The following is a 15,341-nucleotide window of genomic DNA, read 5'->3' as shown; positions in this document are numbered from 1 at the left end:
TTATTTAGCTTTTTGACCTCGACTCGCCGAGGAAATTGGGTATATTGTCGAAAGCAGAATATTCTCCAAACGGGATTGTACCAATCCTCTGACAAACACAGAATTTCAGCCCCACGAGAATCCCCACACTCTAGGCCTATGCCCTGGCTAAGGCACTTCACTTTAACTAGCAAGTGATATCTTTCAAAGAAAAAAATAACCTTTTCTTCAGCAGCTACTTGCGATCATTAGGAAGACGTGGTGGGTTTGCTTGGTGGAGCGCCGTGCATTCTGCCACCTTCGTATGTTCGTATACTCGGGAGGGAGGCTCGTAAATCCGTATAGTTCGCATAGAGCAGCCCCACTCCGGAGACACTCCGTTTCCAGTTTTAGACATTTAAGCTTGATTTTCAGGCAGTCTATCCAGGGCAACGTATGTGATTGGTGACCTTAATGGAATACAGGTACTTGATATCAATGGGGGTTGCTAGGTTGAGCAGTTATGGTTTTCGAGGAAGGGCGATTGCAGCCTTTTCTGCGGGGGACCTGGGATCGAGGCCTGGTCTGCGCTACAAACATCATCTAATTACTGGATATGGCAAAGTGTTCGACAACGTAGATATGTGAGAAAACTTTTCCCATCAAAGTCTGGATTGAATATGAGTGCCTCGATGGCTAGGCCTTCTTCAATATTCAAGGCCTCGGTCTGTCAGTATCACAATGTTTTGTTGGGTGAGGATTATCAGACAAAGTCCATACTGAGGATATCTCCAATCTCTATATTAATCTAATCTACCAACGCAGGTTTCCATTCCATTATCTTCATGTATTTATCGTGCCATCGGGTCCTCGGACTGAAAGTCCACGTGTTGGGATGTGGCCGTTACGGCTATCACCCCCAAACGGCAATCTTATTATCTCAGGACATATTTAACCTATCAATTCGCCGTGTGTACCAGGCATTTCCTGGAAACTGTGTAGCCTATCCCCTCTGCGAGTAAAAATCTAGATGTTGGTCCCTTGGTTCCCAGCGGTTAGGGCGTGGCGGTCCGCTCGATCTCTCCGCGGACCCACACGTATTCGTATATGCTAAGGCTCGAAGGATCTCAGGGTCCAATGCAGCGATTTTGATACCCTTATATTAATCTCATCTCATCTAGTGCTACAGTCTCAAATCTCTTCTTCATTCCTTACCCCTGCTATACCCAAAATGGCCTCCCAAAATGACTCCAATATATCCTTCGTACTCTATCGATACACTCCGTCGATACCAGCCGCTGCCATTTTCACTGCTGTTTTCATCATCCTGGCCATAGTTCACACCTATATGGCTTTTAGGTACCGGTCTAAATACTTCATTCCTTTTATTATCGGTCTACTTTGTAAGTACATTCTCCAGCATGTGCAAGCCCATCAAATTAACTGATCACGGTATGAACAGTCGAAGCAGCTGGCTACATCGCCCGAATTTTTTCCCACAATGACCCCCTCGCTCTCGGCCCCTACATCGTTCAGACCATGCTTATCCTCGTCGCGCCTCCGCTCTTCGCTGCCTCCATCTACATGACCCTCGGAAGATTGATCCTCTACCTCGACGCCGAATCCGCCTCTCTCCTTCGCGTGAAATATATCGCTAAGATATTCGTCGTGGGAGATATTATCTCCTTTCTCTTGCAATGTGGAGGTACCTTTACCCTACTACATCATCATAGTCCTACCGAGATCCCCTCTAATAAGATATTTTTATTGCAGGTGGTGGCTACATGTCCGCCGGCAGCCTCTCCGCCATGGAAGACGGCGCGCACATCGTCATAGGCGGTCTAGCCGTGCAACTCCTTTTCTTCGGGTTCTTCATTATCGCTAGCGCTATCTTCCACTACCGCGTTAAGAAGAATCCGCAATACTACACCACCAGACAAGTGGCATCCTCCTCCCGTCGCGACTCGTGGGAGTGCATGCTGTGGTGTATTTACGGGGCGTGCGTGCTTATTCTCATTCGGTCGATATATCGTGTCGTTGAATTTGTGGAGGGAAACGATGGATTTGTTATGCACCTCGAGTATTTGTTGTATATCTTTGATGCGGTGTTGATGGCCCTGCAGGCGATCTTGTTGTTGGTTGGGTATCCTGGGCGGGTGCTGGGAGGGGGAAAGAGGAGGGATGGGGGTGTGCCTTTGGAGGATAGGGCGGATTCGGAGGAGAGATTTTTGAGGGGTGGGAAGGTGGCTGTTTAGGATTTGAATTTGGGATGAGTATATACTTTGGATGAAAGGGTTGGGGTTATGGAGTTTGAGGTGTATAATTGTGCTATTTAGATAGTTTGTTATTATCAATTGAGATGTTCATTAAAGCAGTACATTGGTATGACGTTACTCCTCCTGCATTGCCATTGGCCACTGCATCAGGGGCATCAGCGCCCCGTCTCCCAGTTTCACAACCAGCATATGGGTGTTCCGGATCTCTCTTGGAAACGTCCCTCGTAGATACCACAAATCCTCAAATAGAAGCAACATCACGTAGAAATGTGCCAGGATCACATATGAAAAGCCTTCGAAAATACCAGCATCCTGTCCCTGCTGTATCGACAAAATAAACGATTGTGATATGAGATGCGGCCACGACAGGACAGCGGCATCTTCGAGATCGGTCTGAATATCTATTGAGACGGTGCTATCGCGCTCACTAGTTGCGAACCGAAAGACGTAGAGAATGCGCATGTACATGTCCTCAAGACGATCGATCGTGCTGATCTGTTCGCGTAGAAGTTCTAGGATCGTTTGGGTGTCGGGAGATCCATAGGAATCTGGGCTTGGAGTGTCTTCCATGTTAATCCCATGGTCCTGGGTAAGAGTGTTTGCGAAGGCACGCAATAAGGAAATCTGCTGAGCGGCGCCTTGGGAGAAGCGGATAAATCGAGGGGGGGCGCCTTGTAGACGTGGAAACACCGGTGTTGGTGATGTGGCCGGAAAGTCCTTCCAGTGCTCATTTGCGTGAGAATAATTCATTATTGTCCGTAATCTGCTGATCCGAAGGACGGCATAGTGCTCTCCTACGAAGGCTCCCAAGCCGCGGACTAGGTGCAGCCAGTCAATCCAGGGTTCTCCGGCTGAGTCACCATTGTGGAAGCCCATCCCCTTATCACCTAAGGCGCGAATGCGCAAGGAAGCAAAGGCAAAGGCGACAATTAGGAGGGAGCCACAGAAGATGTATTCGGCTGTACTAGCTGTCGCTTCTGATAATGCGTGTCGGAAGCCTTCAAGGCCTTTCTGGTGGTGATCGAGGATCCGGTAATAATCACGAAAAGAATTTGCCTCAGGGTTGTTGTCGATATTCGGGTCAATATTTGGGTTCAATGAATTCGTTTCGGGTGAGTCTTCCTCGCATAGTGCATGCGTGCCGGCCAGCGCAAGGAGAAGATGCATCAGATACTCTTCTTCTGCAGCCAGGGTTGGGATGACTCGCTGCCAGATCAATTTTCGCTCCGGATGGAGAGCCATTCTGCCAGAGACATGGACCATGAAATGCGTCAAGAGACTCATGTCTGGCATGTCAAGTCTCTCGTTGTGATGAGAGACCTCCGCTGGTTCAGACAGCGGTGGTATGTGCAGATCTAACGGCCGTAATGGCTGCCCTACATTGTTGCTCGCAAGGCGACGAGCGCGCCCTGCACTTGTGGGCCTGTTAATTTGTAGGTCAGATATTGGAGCTGAAAAGGGGCCAACGGCCACATAACGTCGTCCCCATTGACGTGAGGTTTGGTTGCCTACATTACATGCTCATCTAGTGGCGGAAATGAGCATGGTTCGTCGCGAAAAGAACACGCGCCACAAACCGGTCTTACTTCATCACACTGGAAGCGGTCAACATCGCAGCTAAACTCTCTGCGTGGCGCTTATACAAACCTTGACCCGGCGGATCTTGCAGGTGTAACAACCTTTGCGGGATTTGTTGTGGCGCGCCCGTCGCCTTTTAGGATTTCGCGGAGGGGAAACGTCGGGCAATGAAGCACCCGTTGAGGATCGGGTATTAGACATAATTTGCTCCCGAGAGAGGCCAATATCGCAATCTCATTGGTCTCGGGGAAGGAGCCTGTTGAAAAGTGGGAGAAACGGCCTGTAGGTTGGAAAGGTTGACGAGGTGGTGGTGATGCCCTCACCCAAACAGCTGCTACGGGAGGCTAAGTAGACCATCTCTGTACATTAGGCGGATTAGATTCCTGTCAGTTCATACATAGCCACAGACAGACATAGAAAAAATGATTTATTCTCTTTGTCATGATACTGAGTATACTAATATGTATAGAAGTGCACTTAGTAGCTGGGCGGTGAGAAGAGGGGGTGTTGATGGTGTCGAATCTCAAAGTATATCTTGAACGCTCATCATGTAGAAGGGACAAATTAGACTATGGACGGAACTCATCCGGGAAGGTGCTCTATACTGGGATTCATTGATAGTAGTAATTAAGTCAGATAGATCAATGAAATCTTTATGGTCAGTAGAAACTTCGATCGCATTAAAATACCACCCCAGTTGTAATCTCACACAGAACCTGTCTGTCCACAGTCGCGAGCGTGGCCATTGTTTGTGGGCGGTATTGAGAACTATAACTCTTCAGAACATCTTTTCCAGCAGCAGAAATGCACGCAGAATATGTGCCATTACATATATCCATAGGATTTGCTTATTTACTATACCCGGCAATGGCTGTAATAGAAGCTGTATCAAATATCTCTGATCGTTCGCTGGGAGGAAGGCAACGGGTTAGGGCTAGTACTATAAGAGGGTTTCTAAGCTACACTATAGCGCCTGCTTCATTGATTTAGTTTTATTTGTTCTGGCTATATTAGACAGTACTCAACAGGCAGCGCAAGGACGAAGGGACGACGGTTATACACGGCATTTCCATCGCTTCCTCCAGAATGTTCGTCCAAATGCTTAGTAGCTCACTGCGGGGTAGCCTTGTCCACTAATGTATTGGGTAAGGAATTACTAAAAGTATCTGCGGTTATTTTCTGAGATTAGCTGAAGGAAAATAGACGACATTGATGTGGAGTCAGTCAACGTATATACATGTGATACTAAAACATATTTGTCATCTGTTTGATGAGCAGAGTCGAAGATGAAGCAACGGAATGATCATGTCGCTGAATATACCATAACCACCTTCTAATACATAATGTGATGCGCTTTGTTTTTTTTATATTCAACAGAAATATTCTCCGACAAGGTGAAAGATAGGAATAAACCAAGAAACTGCCCATCCATCAAGAATGTAAACAGGATGCATTGCAGGGCACTGCTATACACACCATCCGCCCGAGAAAATACCGATTGACCACGGCACTAGCGACAAGCCATAGCGCTTACAGCCGCATCCTCTAGCCTAAAAAGACACTTGGGGTCAAATCCCACACGTGGTGAAAATAAACTTCTGACCAGGGCGAATCCCTGAAGTGGCATAAAGCCCACACAGACCCCCTCCCATTAGATTTCCAATCCGTTGGTCATACAAATTCATGCTTTTCTCATCCCTTTACCCCTTGTTCGGCCTTCTTTCCGAGTCGTGGGGACATATTTCGGAGACATTGGGGCAATTTTCCTCCGGATGCTGAATAATTCCCGTTGGATCCACGATGATGATTTGCCGAATGGGTGGATGATAGTGGGGCATAACCAACTTGGCTTAAAGCCAGTTAGAGGCTGAGGATCCCCGCGAAGCTTCCATGCCATTGAAGCCACAATTTGGAGACCCAGAAAAAGTCAGACCATTAATCGGAGACTTCGCCCGATGCGGCAAAGATGCAGATTCTTGTCGATGCCACCTTAATCAGTATACCTCCACTTTTTGGATTTCAAATCAATTTCCACTCGCTTCTATTCCCCATGGGACCGTATAAAAGCGGTATTTCTCTCAATTGAGTCTCCATCTACTATCCCATCCTTGTGTCTATACCTTACTACGTATCCCCTCTAATAATATTATCCTTCACGCCATCATGACTGTCACCGACCTCGTCAACCACCCTGCTCAGGGCATCTCCTACTTCACTCCCGCCCAGAACCCCCCCGCTGGTACCGCCGCCAACCCGCAAACCAGCGGCAAGCCGGTCCCGAAGCTCTTCCACCCGCTCACCATCCGCGGCGTCACCTTCCAGAACCGCCTTGGTGTATGTACCCAATTCCTCAGTATCATCATATTTCATAAAAATCAACTAACAACTGGTATTAGCTCGCTCCTCTCTGCCAATACTCCGCCCAAGATGGCCACATGACCCCCTACCACATCGCCCACCTGGGCGGTATCGCCCAGCGCGGTCCCGGTCTCATGATGATCGAAGCCACCGCCGTGCAGCCCGAAGGCCGCATCACTCCCCAGGACGTCGGTCTGTGGAAGGACTCTCAGATCGGCCCTATGCGTCAAGTCGTCGAGTTCGCCCACTCCCAGAGCCAGAAGATCGGTGTTCAGCTCGCCCACGCCGGTCGCAAGGCCAGCACCGTCGCCCCCTGGATCTCCGCTACCGCCATGGCTACTGAGGAGCTCGGCGGCTGGCCCGACCGTGTTATCGGCCCCAGCGATATCCCCTTCGCTGACTCTTTCCCCAAGCCCAAGGCCATGACCAAGGACGATATCGTGCAGTTCAAGAACGACTGGGCCGCTGCTGTGAAGCGTGCTATTGAGGTCGGCGTTGACTTCATTGAAATCCACGGTGCTCACGGTTACCTCATCTCCTCTTTCTTGTCGCCTGCTGCCAACAACCGTACCGACGAGTACGGCGGTTCCTTCGAGAACCGTATCCGTCTGCCTCTTGAGATCGCCCAGATCACTCGGGACATCGTCGGCCCTAACATGCCTGTCTTCCTCCGTGTCTCCGCTTCCGACTGGCTCGAAGAGACTCTCCCCGAGCAGAGCTGGGGTACCGAGGACACTGTCAAGTTCGCCAAGGCGCTGGCCGACCAGGGTGCTATTGATCTGATTGATATCAGTACTGGTGGCGTTCACGCCGCTCAGAAGGTCAAGTCTGGCCCGCTGTTCCAGGCTCCCTTCGCTGTGGCTGTTAAGCAGGCTGTCGGCGATAAGCTGTTGGTGTCGGCTGTCGGTGCTATCACCAACGGTCGCCAGGCTAATGACTTGCTTGAGAAGGAGGGTCTGGATGTTGCTCTGGTCGGTCGTGGATTCCAGAAGGACCCCGGTTTGACCTGGACTTTTGCCCAGCACCTCGACACTGAGATCTCCATGGCGAGCCAGATCCGTTGGGGATTCACTCGTCGCGGTGGTCGCGAGTTCATTGATCCCAGCGTTTACAAGCCTTCGATTTTTGATGCTTAGATGATATATAGTGGTGATGCTTAATAGACTGTACATAGAATAGACATGACATGCCTGATTCAACCATCTCACTTGTCTTCATATGCCATTTAACCTTATACAATCTATAATAATGGCCAGATAACTCCACGCTGTTCTAAGATAGAACGGATATAGAAGGGACATATCATACACCTATCTTCCCCACTCACTAGTTATTCCCATACAATCTAGGTAATAACATCGCCCCGCAACAGCAATCCTACAACCCCGGCGTCTCCGCAATCCTAAAAACATACTTCACCGCACTGGCCTTCCCATCCATCAAATCCTTCATCGCGCCCTTCACACCCTCCAACCCACCCTCCCTAACCTGCCACGGATGACCCTTGAACCGCCCATCCTTCAACGTGCGACTAAACCACCGACAAAACACATAACACAGATCCCGACAATCATCCACCCCATTGGCCGTCTCATGCGCCGCATTCACCCACGTATTCGTCGACAATAACCCGGGGAGATCCTTGGGATCCCGGGGAAGGACATGGTCCACTTGTCCGCCGGGCGTGACTACCTGAGTGAGGACGTGCGCGCTAGTAGCATCGACGATGGTGTCGAGGGCGTTTTTTATGTTCAGGTTCAGGGATTTGATAGAGGCGATAGTGGAGTCGGTGCCTGGGCGGTAGTCGATCACCGTGTCGCCTTTGCTGGGGTCGAGTAGGGATTGTACGTAGGGGGACCCGCTGCCGGCGATGGCGATGATCGGGTGGATGTTGCTGGCGCGGAGGAGCTTGATCGCAAAGGCGCCCACGGCTGTGCTGCCGCCGTAGATGACGAAGGGGGTCGGGGTGGTCGTGGCGCTGGGTGGGGACCATGGGGTGGGCAGGGCGTGGTGGTGATGGAGGGATATTACGGCTGTTAGGGCTGCGAGGGGGATGGTTGCAGCTTCTGTGGGTGGCAGGGTGGTTAGTATTGTTCTGTGGATGGGATGGGGATGGGGATGGTACCCTCGAAGGAAACGCTCTCCGGCAGGTGGAAGGTGGTGTGTGCCCAGGCCACGGCGTACTCGGCGTATGAGCCACCGGGCTTCAGCATCTCGTGGAATGCGGCGACACGGTCGCCTTCCTATATTCATTAAGCATGCGCATACGACATGGCACAAGTTGGGTAAGGTATACCTTGAATTCCACCACGTTCTTTCCCACCTTCTCAACCACACCGGCGATATCATCGCCCTGGTTCACGCCTTCACGTACATGTTCATACCGGGAGTAGAGAAAGCTGTTCGGGTCATTGGCCAATTCGGCGACCTTCCAGTCCTTGGGGTTGGAGCCGGATACGACCACCTTGATCAGGACTTGGTCATCGTTGATGCTGGGGATGGGGGAGTCGATGAGCTTGGTGCTCGGACCAGGGAGGTTGATGATTTCCTTCATTTTGATAGTTGGATGTAGGGATAAGGGATACACTCAATTGGTATGGAAATTGGTGGATAGGGTATACATATATAGAGGCTAGTATAGACAGGGGTGCTGTCTAGTGCTAAGCTCCGGGGAAGTGAAGAACATTATTAAGCAGGGTGGGGATACCTGATGTCATGAGTTGTTGAATGTTGAGTTTCATGACTCGGGCTCGGCATTCCAGAAAATTAGAGCTGAAGAATGCCGGATAGAAGGACTTCCGAACCCGTTGGCCCGTGCTGCTGGTGATTGCTAATGTTTATCAAAACCTTCCATGTATGTCCATTGTAGTCTATAGATCTTCTAGTCTATATCTATTCTGTCCACCACATTATGCACATAATAATAACATCGAATCCAAGAAAGGAACTCAAAGCTTGCTTGGCCGCTCGTTCTTCAGCACCGCCGCATTCCACGGGTACGGATCAAACACCAGATCATTGACCGGGTTCTCCTGGCTAGCCCGCCGGAAGAGATCTGGGTACACTTCACCATCATACTTGCCCAGACTGCTGTCCAGCTGCCAGTCGGGGATCTTCCACGAGTCCACCAGGCGCACCGCATGCGGGCGGATCTCGTCCAGCAGCTTCATCACCGCATTGGTCTGCGTCAGGCCGATCTGTCGCACGGTCACCGCGCTGGACGAGAAGAACTCGGATGCCTCACGCTCCAGCGTGTGCAGAGCGTACAGACGGAACAGCTTGTGCAGGATGCCCGTGGTCTCGGGGTCCAATGCCCCGGTAACCTGGGGAGAGGTCACCGCCTCGTAGAAGTTCTTCACCACCAGGTACTGCGAGTGAGCCGTGGACAGGCGCCAGAAGTCGACCAGCAGGCTGTTCCAGGACCGCTTCTCAGCATCACGGTGCTTCAGCGCCTCGAATGTGAGGTGAGCCGTCCGCCAGGCAAAGGCAGCCACAATGTCACTGTCATTGCCGAGGATATCGAACGAGGCGCCCTTGTCGCGGCGCGAGAGGTATGCCTGCAGGATGCGGGATGTGTCGTTGTTGGATCCCTTGCCGGCAAGGACGGCGCGGGCAGATTTCAGAAGCTATGCACGTTAGTTATAGAAAGTATTCCAGGAAGCAGGTGACTTACGTATCTCGCCACCTGCTGTGTCAACATGTAGTTGTCACCCTCCCAGGTGAGCGTGGGCAGGTAGTCCGAGTACCACGGCCCGATGCCGCTGTAGCTGCTGTAACCGTGTCCACCACAAGCACGACGGCACACTTCGAGACCTTCACCTGCCGTCGTACTCGCCAGGGCCTTGAGACCACACGAAGTAGCATGCAGATCAGCCAAGAGATCGGCACCAGCCCGCAGTTCCTCCGGTCCAGCACCCCGCTTCTCCTGGGCGGCCTGGGCGGCTGCCTTCATACGGTTCTGGTTCTCCTGGTAGAGCCGCATCATTCCGCGGCCGGTGAAGTGCAGAGCATACATAGATGCCAGCAGGGGCAACAGCCGGACCTGCACCATCTTGTAGTTCAGCACCTGGTTCTCGCCCACATTGCCTGTGGCATCACGGTCCTGGAACTGCCTGCGTACGGCGCAGTAGCGAGTGGCAATGGTCACACCACGTGCCAGGACACCACCGGCCTGCAGCACGATGTTGGAGCGCACCCAGGTCAGAGTGCCATAGATGAGAGACGGCGACGCAGGACGCATGTACTCGTTGGTGTCCTTGTTAATGCGCGAGAAGCGGGCCAGCATGTTGATGTGAGGAATCTTGACCTTGTTGAACAGAAGGAAACCATTGTCCATGGTGCTGAATTGGTCAGTCATAGCCACAAAGCATCGGTCAGACTACTTACTTGTAACCGAACTTGGGACCAATGTCTCCCACGTAGACGTTCTCCAAGGGCTGATGTGTGTTCATGTCACGGATCTGGACCACAAATGGATGCGGGCCGTAGTTCTTGCCGCCGATGAACAGCTGCGCCATGACCACAGCGTGGTTGGCAGTGCGACCCAGCGATCCGATCCACCACTTGGAAGCCGTCAAAGTGGGAGAGTGGATAGTGAAGGTCTTATCCTCGGGGTTCCAGGTGGCTGTGGTCTCCAGTCCACGCACATTCGAGCCGTGGCCCAACTCCGTCTGTGCATAGCATCCCAGTATTTGATAGTTCTGTGCCGGCTCGAGGAAGAGTTTGTGTTGCTCGGGGGTACCTTGTTCCCGCAAGGTGACCTATCCGCAGTCTTCATTAGCTTCTGAATAGAGTAGCGCGAGACAGCGAAACGAAAACGGAACATACCAAAAACATGGATGCATGCAATCCATAAGGAGTGGGCTCTCCAAGCAATTCATTGGCAGCGTGTAGCTCCTCCTGCGACCATTTGTGTTCCACCGACAACTGCTGCAGGCGCTTGGCTTTGGCTAGGGACCGCTGGATCCGCTCCGTCCGGCCCTGCGTATGATTCTGTGACTTGTCGAAAACTTTCTCCGCCTGCAGGATAGAGAGCAGGTGTTCTTGACGAGCCAATGCCTCCTTGGTGTGCAGCAGTTCAGCCAATTTGTCCACAGCGACATTGGACTGATCGCGCTCGTGCTGTAGAAGCTGCGAGCCCTGCGGGTCGGCCGGCTTCAAAGCCTTGACCCAATCCGGTGGTGAAGATGGCATGATGATAGTAGTAATGATAGAGTGGAGTCTGCGGGGGAGGAGAACGTGGGAGAAAGAAGGGAGGAAGGGTAAACTGTTTGGGGGGCGTGAAAGACGTTATAAGAGATCCTCCACAGGGAAGCCGAAATGATGATTTCGGTCGAGAACTCCCGTCGATGGGCACTGGACCTGCCCATTTGAGTAATAGCCGAGGCTCCCTAGGGGTATTAGCCTCGATGCCTGAGTGGCCAATTCCCGGTGACCGACTGACCGCCTGCCGCCTGACTTGTTCTGCCGCTCGGCTGACACGTTTCGGGGTTCCCCGGTAATTTTGCCTGCCGGAATCATCTTATCTTTCTCTTTCCCTGCCTGGATCCTCGGGCATCCCTGGCGATCTGATATCTGATACCTAACTCATCCCGACCCGACTTAACATGCACAGTCAGAAAATAACCCGGGATGGGATAGAATCTCTTCGATGGACAAAAACTGCCAGGTAACTGCCTCTACATATTTCAAGTATTCTTGGCTTGATGTCTCAGCCGCGTGCTTTAGCCGTGTACTACTAATGCCGTCATATCCGCTAGATGAGATGGACTTTCTTCACCAGCCTTCTAATGCGGTGAGACGGAATGCTTGATTGTTCTGGGTCGTCAGAATGGCGTTGCATTATACTTCACATGTGCTGTCCATATGCCCCTTCCATGAGATTCATAATGGCCACCCTTTCTATATTCTCTGCGGCTCCACTCTCACATGTGAGAATCTGGGTGCTCCGTGTTCCCCGGGTTGAGAACCTGATCCAACTTTGGTGTCATCAACAAGAATCCACATGCCAGCCACATGACTTGCTTGCCCACTGCCTGGTCGGTTGCTAACTTGAAACGCTCCAATCAGCTGCTCGCGCGGACTGCATCCTGCGACAGCTCACCTGCTCCCTTTTGCCCGCCCCCGTATGTGTCCGCATATCGCGCCAACATCCACTCCTCCACTGTTATCGGCGGGTATTTCGCCTCCTCCGTCTCCGCCTTGCAGCTGGGAATGCACTCCACCACGTAGTCCAGATTTCCGGAGAGAAAGTATGGCACGCTGTATCGTTCTTGTCCGCTTCTGTTGATAACCCGATGCAAGTTGGATACATAGCGATCGTTGGTCCAGCGCATCAACATATTGCCTAGGTTCACCACAAATGCCCCTGGAACGGGCTCGGCATCCGCCCATTCGGATGCCTCGCGGTCCCACACTTGCAGACCCCCTTTGTCATCCTGCAGCAGGATTGTGAGGCCGCCAAAATCAGTGTGAGCCCCGATGCCTAGAACTTTCGTAAGCAGACATGTTTGCGCCTGTGGTTGAGATCATACCTCGTTCCTGGCCATCCGTTTCCTGGGGCGGATACCGCACCAGTCGTATAATATTGGCCGAGTCGTGACAAAATCCGTTGAACCAGTTCTCATCCAAGTCCAGCGTTTGAGCCAACACCTGGAATATCTTCAGTCCTAGATCGGACATTACCGCGTGGTAGTCTTTCACCGTATGCCGGAACAGATCTGGATCTCGGATCTCATCGGGATATTTATTAGACCCTTGAGAAAATCTTCCGGTGGAAGGATGCCCTGGAGGCAGGTCCTGCGATAGGTAATAACTCTCTTTAAGATCACCAGGTCCTTCTTTCTCGAATTTCTGCGAGCGAAGGCCTTCGTATCCCAGATTAACGGGCTCAATTTCTGTTCCAGCGTCAGTGGTCAAGATCGGCTTTGCTTTAAGCGTCAAACTCTGCATGAGATTACCTCGACTGTACTTCTGCTTCACTTCAACTGGTAAGCTGAATAGGTCCCGAGCATGCTGAAGCATAGCCTCTTGGATATTGAGCGGGACTCGATGGTTGATGAGCTGAAAGAATCCATGTCTCTCGCATGCGTGACGGACTTGTCGCACTAGCTCTGCCTTTTTCTCGGCATCACCGGTGTAGAATGCTATGGTATGTTAGTCTGAAACAGATATATTGTTACAATTATTCTGGAAATATATGGTCAGAACGTACGCTCAAAGTCGATGACGGGAGGTGCAGTGACCATTGTTCCAAAATTGTGATGAGAAGAACAACCTCGGGAGGAGATTGTCTTAGTGAGACAAGCCGGGTTTGAGGCCACCTCGACAGCTGCACCACTCGTAGGTTAGCTTGTGTCCTGCATACTAACCAATCCCTGTCAAGGCGAATCAGAAACAGCGGTGATGGAGAGGTGCGACCGTTAGAACGCCGTCCCTATCACCTCGTATACGTCGAGATGCTCTGCATGCCGATACGCTAATACGACTCTTCCTTTCCTTTGCCAACCTGGAAATGAGTCCTGCAATATCATTGTGCGTAGCAAGGCAAATGCCAGTTCAACAGTTGTTCGGCAGGTATTTAAAATTCACACTGAAACGAGAAACTATAGAATCAGATCGAAGGATAATTTGGTATCGCGAAACTAATGCTAATAAACATTGCTAAGGATCATGCAAATCACAGCTTTGAGAGAACACCGTCCGGTTGGAGAACAGATAAATGCCTTCTCTGGATTTCAGAAATCGACCGACATCTATAATGGTTAGCGTAGTACTTGCTAGTTATGATGCAGCGCAACTTACCCGGCGAGAGCCATCGTGATCATCAACTCCTGGCGCAATATCCGGATAGCTAGCTCCACTCCTTGCTGGCCATCATACTACAACTGGTTAATAGAATGTTCACAGAAGCTCCTGACTTCACTTACAGCAAGTCCCCAAATTGGAATCCGTCCCATAAAACAGTAGTCTGCCCCAAGGGCCAGGGCCTTGAAGATATCTGATCCTCGACGGATTCCACCATCGATTGCGATCGGGATACGGCCCTTTGCAACAGGCGCGCAGTCGCGCAGTGCATCCAACGTGGCCGGGGCACCGTCGAGTTGGCGACCACCGTGATTGGAAACAATAACTCCGTCTACTTTGTGTTGTATCGCAAGTTCAACATCCTCGGGTGCATAGACTCCCCGTGTCAGTTAATCCAAGTCTGCTTCCATCTGGAGTGCTTCACTTACTGCCTTTCAACCAAATCTGAAGCTTGGTATGTTTCCTCAACCAGGGGATCGCACTATCCCAGTCGAGACTGGCATCTAGTAATCATCAGCCAGTCGTCCAAGCAGCTTTCAAAAAATACCAACCATAATCTGTGCGATCGGAGGTATCGCTGCCATTGCTGAGGATATTGGGATATTCCATATCTTGCGGTAGTTGGTAGTCGTTGCGATACTCATTCAGCCGCTTCCCAAGCACAGGGACATCCACCGACAGGAACAACGCTTTGTAGCCCGCCTTTTCTGCTCGTTCCAGCAACTGCAATGTGAGTGACCGATCCTTGAGCACGCACATCTGCATCGCATATGGATTCCCGCAGCCTTGACTGGCGACATCTTCCATCGAGGTGGTCGAGTATGAGGACAGACCCATACAAATACCGTATTTCGCGGCGGCACGAGAGGTTGCGAGCTCTCCTTGGGGATGGGCGAGTTTGTGCGCGGCTGTTGGACTGAAGCCAAAGGGAAGGGATACCTGTATAGTGGAGGAAGGGCATCAGCGATGATTCTGTGGGCTGTTAGATTAACATGCGTGCTACCTTAGTCCCAAGTATCTCTGTGCTAGTGTCGATATTGGCCACGTTTACCAGGACGCGTGGGCGAATTCTGTATCTATCAAATGCGGCTTCATTGTCGTGTAGTCTGTGCCATTAGTGATTGTTTGATAATGGTAGCTTCGAGGGTTCGTGGATACGTTATTAGGTCCATGGCACCTTCATTGTAGTAATCTGACGATCACCGATGTTAGTGATCAAAAGTCCATGTTTTGCAGTGCTGAAAATGCCCTACCTCTGACCATCTTTGGGAGCTTCTTACTCCCAATCGCCTTCAGGTCGGCGATACAGCTGACATCTTTGTGGAATGTCTCTCCGCGATGAGCCATGTTGGCAATGGGATCAGA

The 15,341-nt window shown here is 51.3% G+C and overlaps 7 protein-coding genes across 7 annotated transcripts; 2 read left to right on the top strand and 5 right to left on the bottom strand.

Annotated features, from left to right (window-relative positions):
- Nucleotides 1-1,189: 1,189 nt before the first annotated feature.
- On the top strand, nt 1,190-2,213 carry BO87DRAFT_444095 (RTA1 domain-containing protein; the record flags this gene model as incomplete). The annotated part of the gene is made up of 3 exons (XM_025628125.1): nt 1,190-1,361; nt 1,421-1,663; nt 1,732-2,213. 3 exons carry the CDS (start codon nt 1,190-1,192, stop codon nt 2,211-2,213), a joined length of 897 nt encoding a protein of 298 aa, XP_025476391.1.
- Nucleotides 2,214-2,348: 135 nt separating this feature from the next.
- Nucleotides 2,349-4,082, bottom strand: BO87DRAFT_365730 (Zn(II)2Cys6 transcription factor; the record flags this gene model as incomplete). Its single annotated transcript, XM_025621808.1, has 3 exons — nt 3,882-4,082; nt 3,747-3,829; nt 2,349-3,657 (listed from the first exon to the last, which is right to left on the bottom strand). Exons 1-3 carry the CDS (start codon nt 4,011-4,013, stop codon nt 2,349-2,351), a joined length of 1,524 nt encoding a protein of 507 aa, XP_025476390.1. The 5' UTR covers nt 4,014-4,082.
- A 1,439-nt stretch (nt 4,083-5,521) lies between these two features.
- Nucleotides 5,522-7,370, top strand: BO87DRAFT_341432 (NADH:flavin oxidoreductase/NADH oxidase). The gene is made up of 2 exons (XM_025620695.1): nt 5,522-6,146; nt 6,209-7,370. The coding sequence occupies exons 1-2, from the start codon at nt 5,976-5,978 to the stop codon at nt 7,304-7,306; spliced, it is 1,269 nt and encodes a 422-aa protein (XP_025476389.1). The 5' UTR covers nt 5,522-5,975; the 3' UTR covers nt 7,307-7,370.
- A 163-nt stretch (nt 7,371-7,533) lies between these two features.
- Nucleotides 7,534-8,803, bottom strand: BO87DRAFT_461781 (zinc-binding alcohol dehydrogenase family protein). Its single transcript, XM_025629117.1, has 3 exons — nt 8,467-8,803; nt 8,296-8,413; nt 7,534-8,236 (listed from the first exon to the last, which is right to left on the bottom strand). Exons 1-3 carry the CDS (start codon nt 8,722-8,724, stop codon nt 7,548-7,550), a joined length of 1,065 nt encoding a protein of 354 aa, XP_025476388.1. The 5' UTR covers nt 8,725-8,803; the 3' UTR covers nt 7,534-7,547.
- A 214-nt stretch (nt 8,804-9,017) lies between these two features.
- On the bottom strand, nt 9,018-11,477 carry BO87DRAFT_379336 (fatty-acyl coenzyme A oxidase). The gene is made up of 4 exons (XM_025624013.1): nt 10,998-11,477; nt 10,557-10,930; nt 9,844-10,510; nt 9,018-9,796 (listed from the first exon to the last, which is right to left on the bottom strand). The coding sequence occupies exons 1-4, from the start codon at nt 11,361-11,363 to the stop codon at nt 9,119-9,121; spliced, it is 2,085 nt and encodes a 694-aa protein (XP_025476387.1). The 5' UTR covers nt 11,364-11,477; the 3' UTR covers nt 9,018-9,118.
- A 758-nt stretch (nt 11,478-12,235) lies between these two features.
- BO87DRAFT_461779 (isopenicillin N synthase family dioxygenase) lies at nt 12,236-13,417 on the bottom strand (the record flags this gene model as incomplete). The annotated part of the gene is made up of 3 exons (XM_025629116.1): nt 12,236-12,654; nt 12,704-13,315; nt 13,384-13,417. The coding sequence occupies 3 exons, from the start codon at nt 13,415-13,417 to the stop codon at nt 12,236-12,238; spliced, it is 1,065 nt and encodes a 354-aa protein (XP_025476386.1).
- A 106-nt stretch (nt 13,418-13,523) lies between these two features.
- BO87DRAFT_444080 (alpha-hydroxy acid oxidase) lies at nt 13,524-15,323 on the bottom strand (the record flags this gene model as incomplete). Its single annotated transcript, XM_025628124.1, has 8 exons — nt 13,524-13,924; nt 13,974-14,050; nt 14,099-14,352; nt 14,405-14,472; nt 14,524-14,915; nt 14,980-15,082; nt 15,135-15,168; nt 15,230-15,323. 8 exons carry the CDS (start codon nt 15,321-15,323, stop codon nt 13,849-13,851), a joined length of 1,098 nt encoding a protein of 365 aa, XP_025476385.1. The 3' UTR covers nt 13,524-13,848.
- Nucleotides 15,324-15,341: the final 18 nt, after the last annotated feature.

Source organism: Aspergillus neoniger (assembly GCF_003184625.1).
Source record: "Aspergillus neoniger CBS 115656 unplaced genomic scaffold BO87scaffold_32, whole genome shotgun sequence".
Lineage (NCBI taxonomy): Eukaryota > Fungi > Ascomycota > Eurotiomycetes > Eurotiales > Aspergillaceae > Aspergillus > Aspergillus neoniger.
This window is presented reverse-complemented; position numbering and strand designations above follow the sequence as displayed.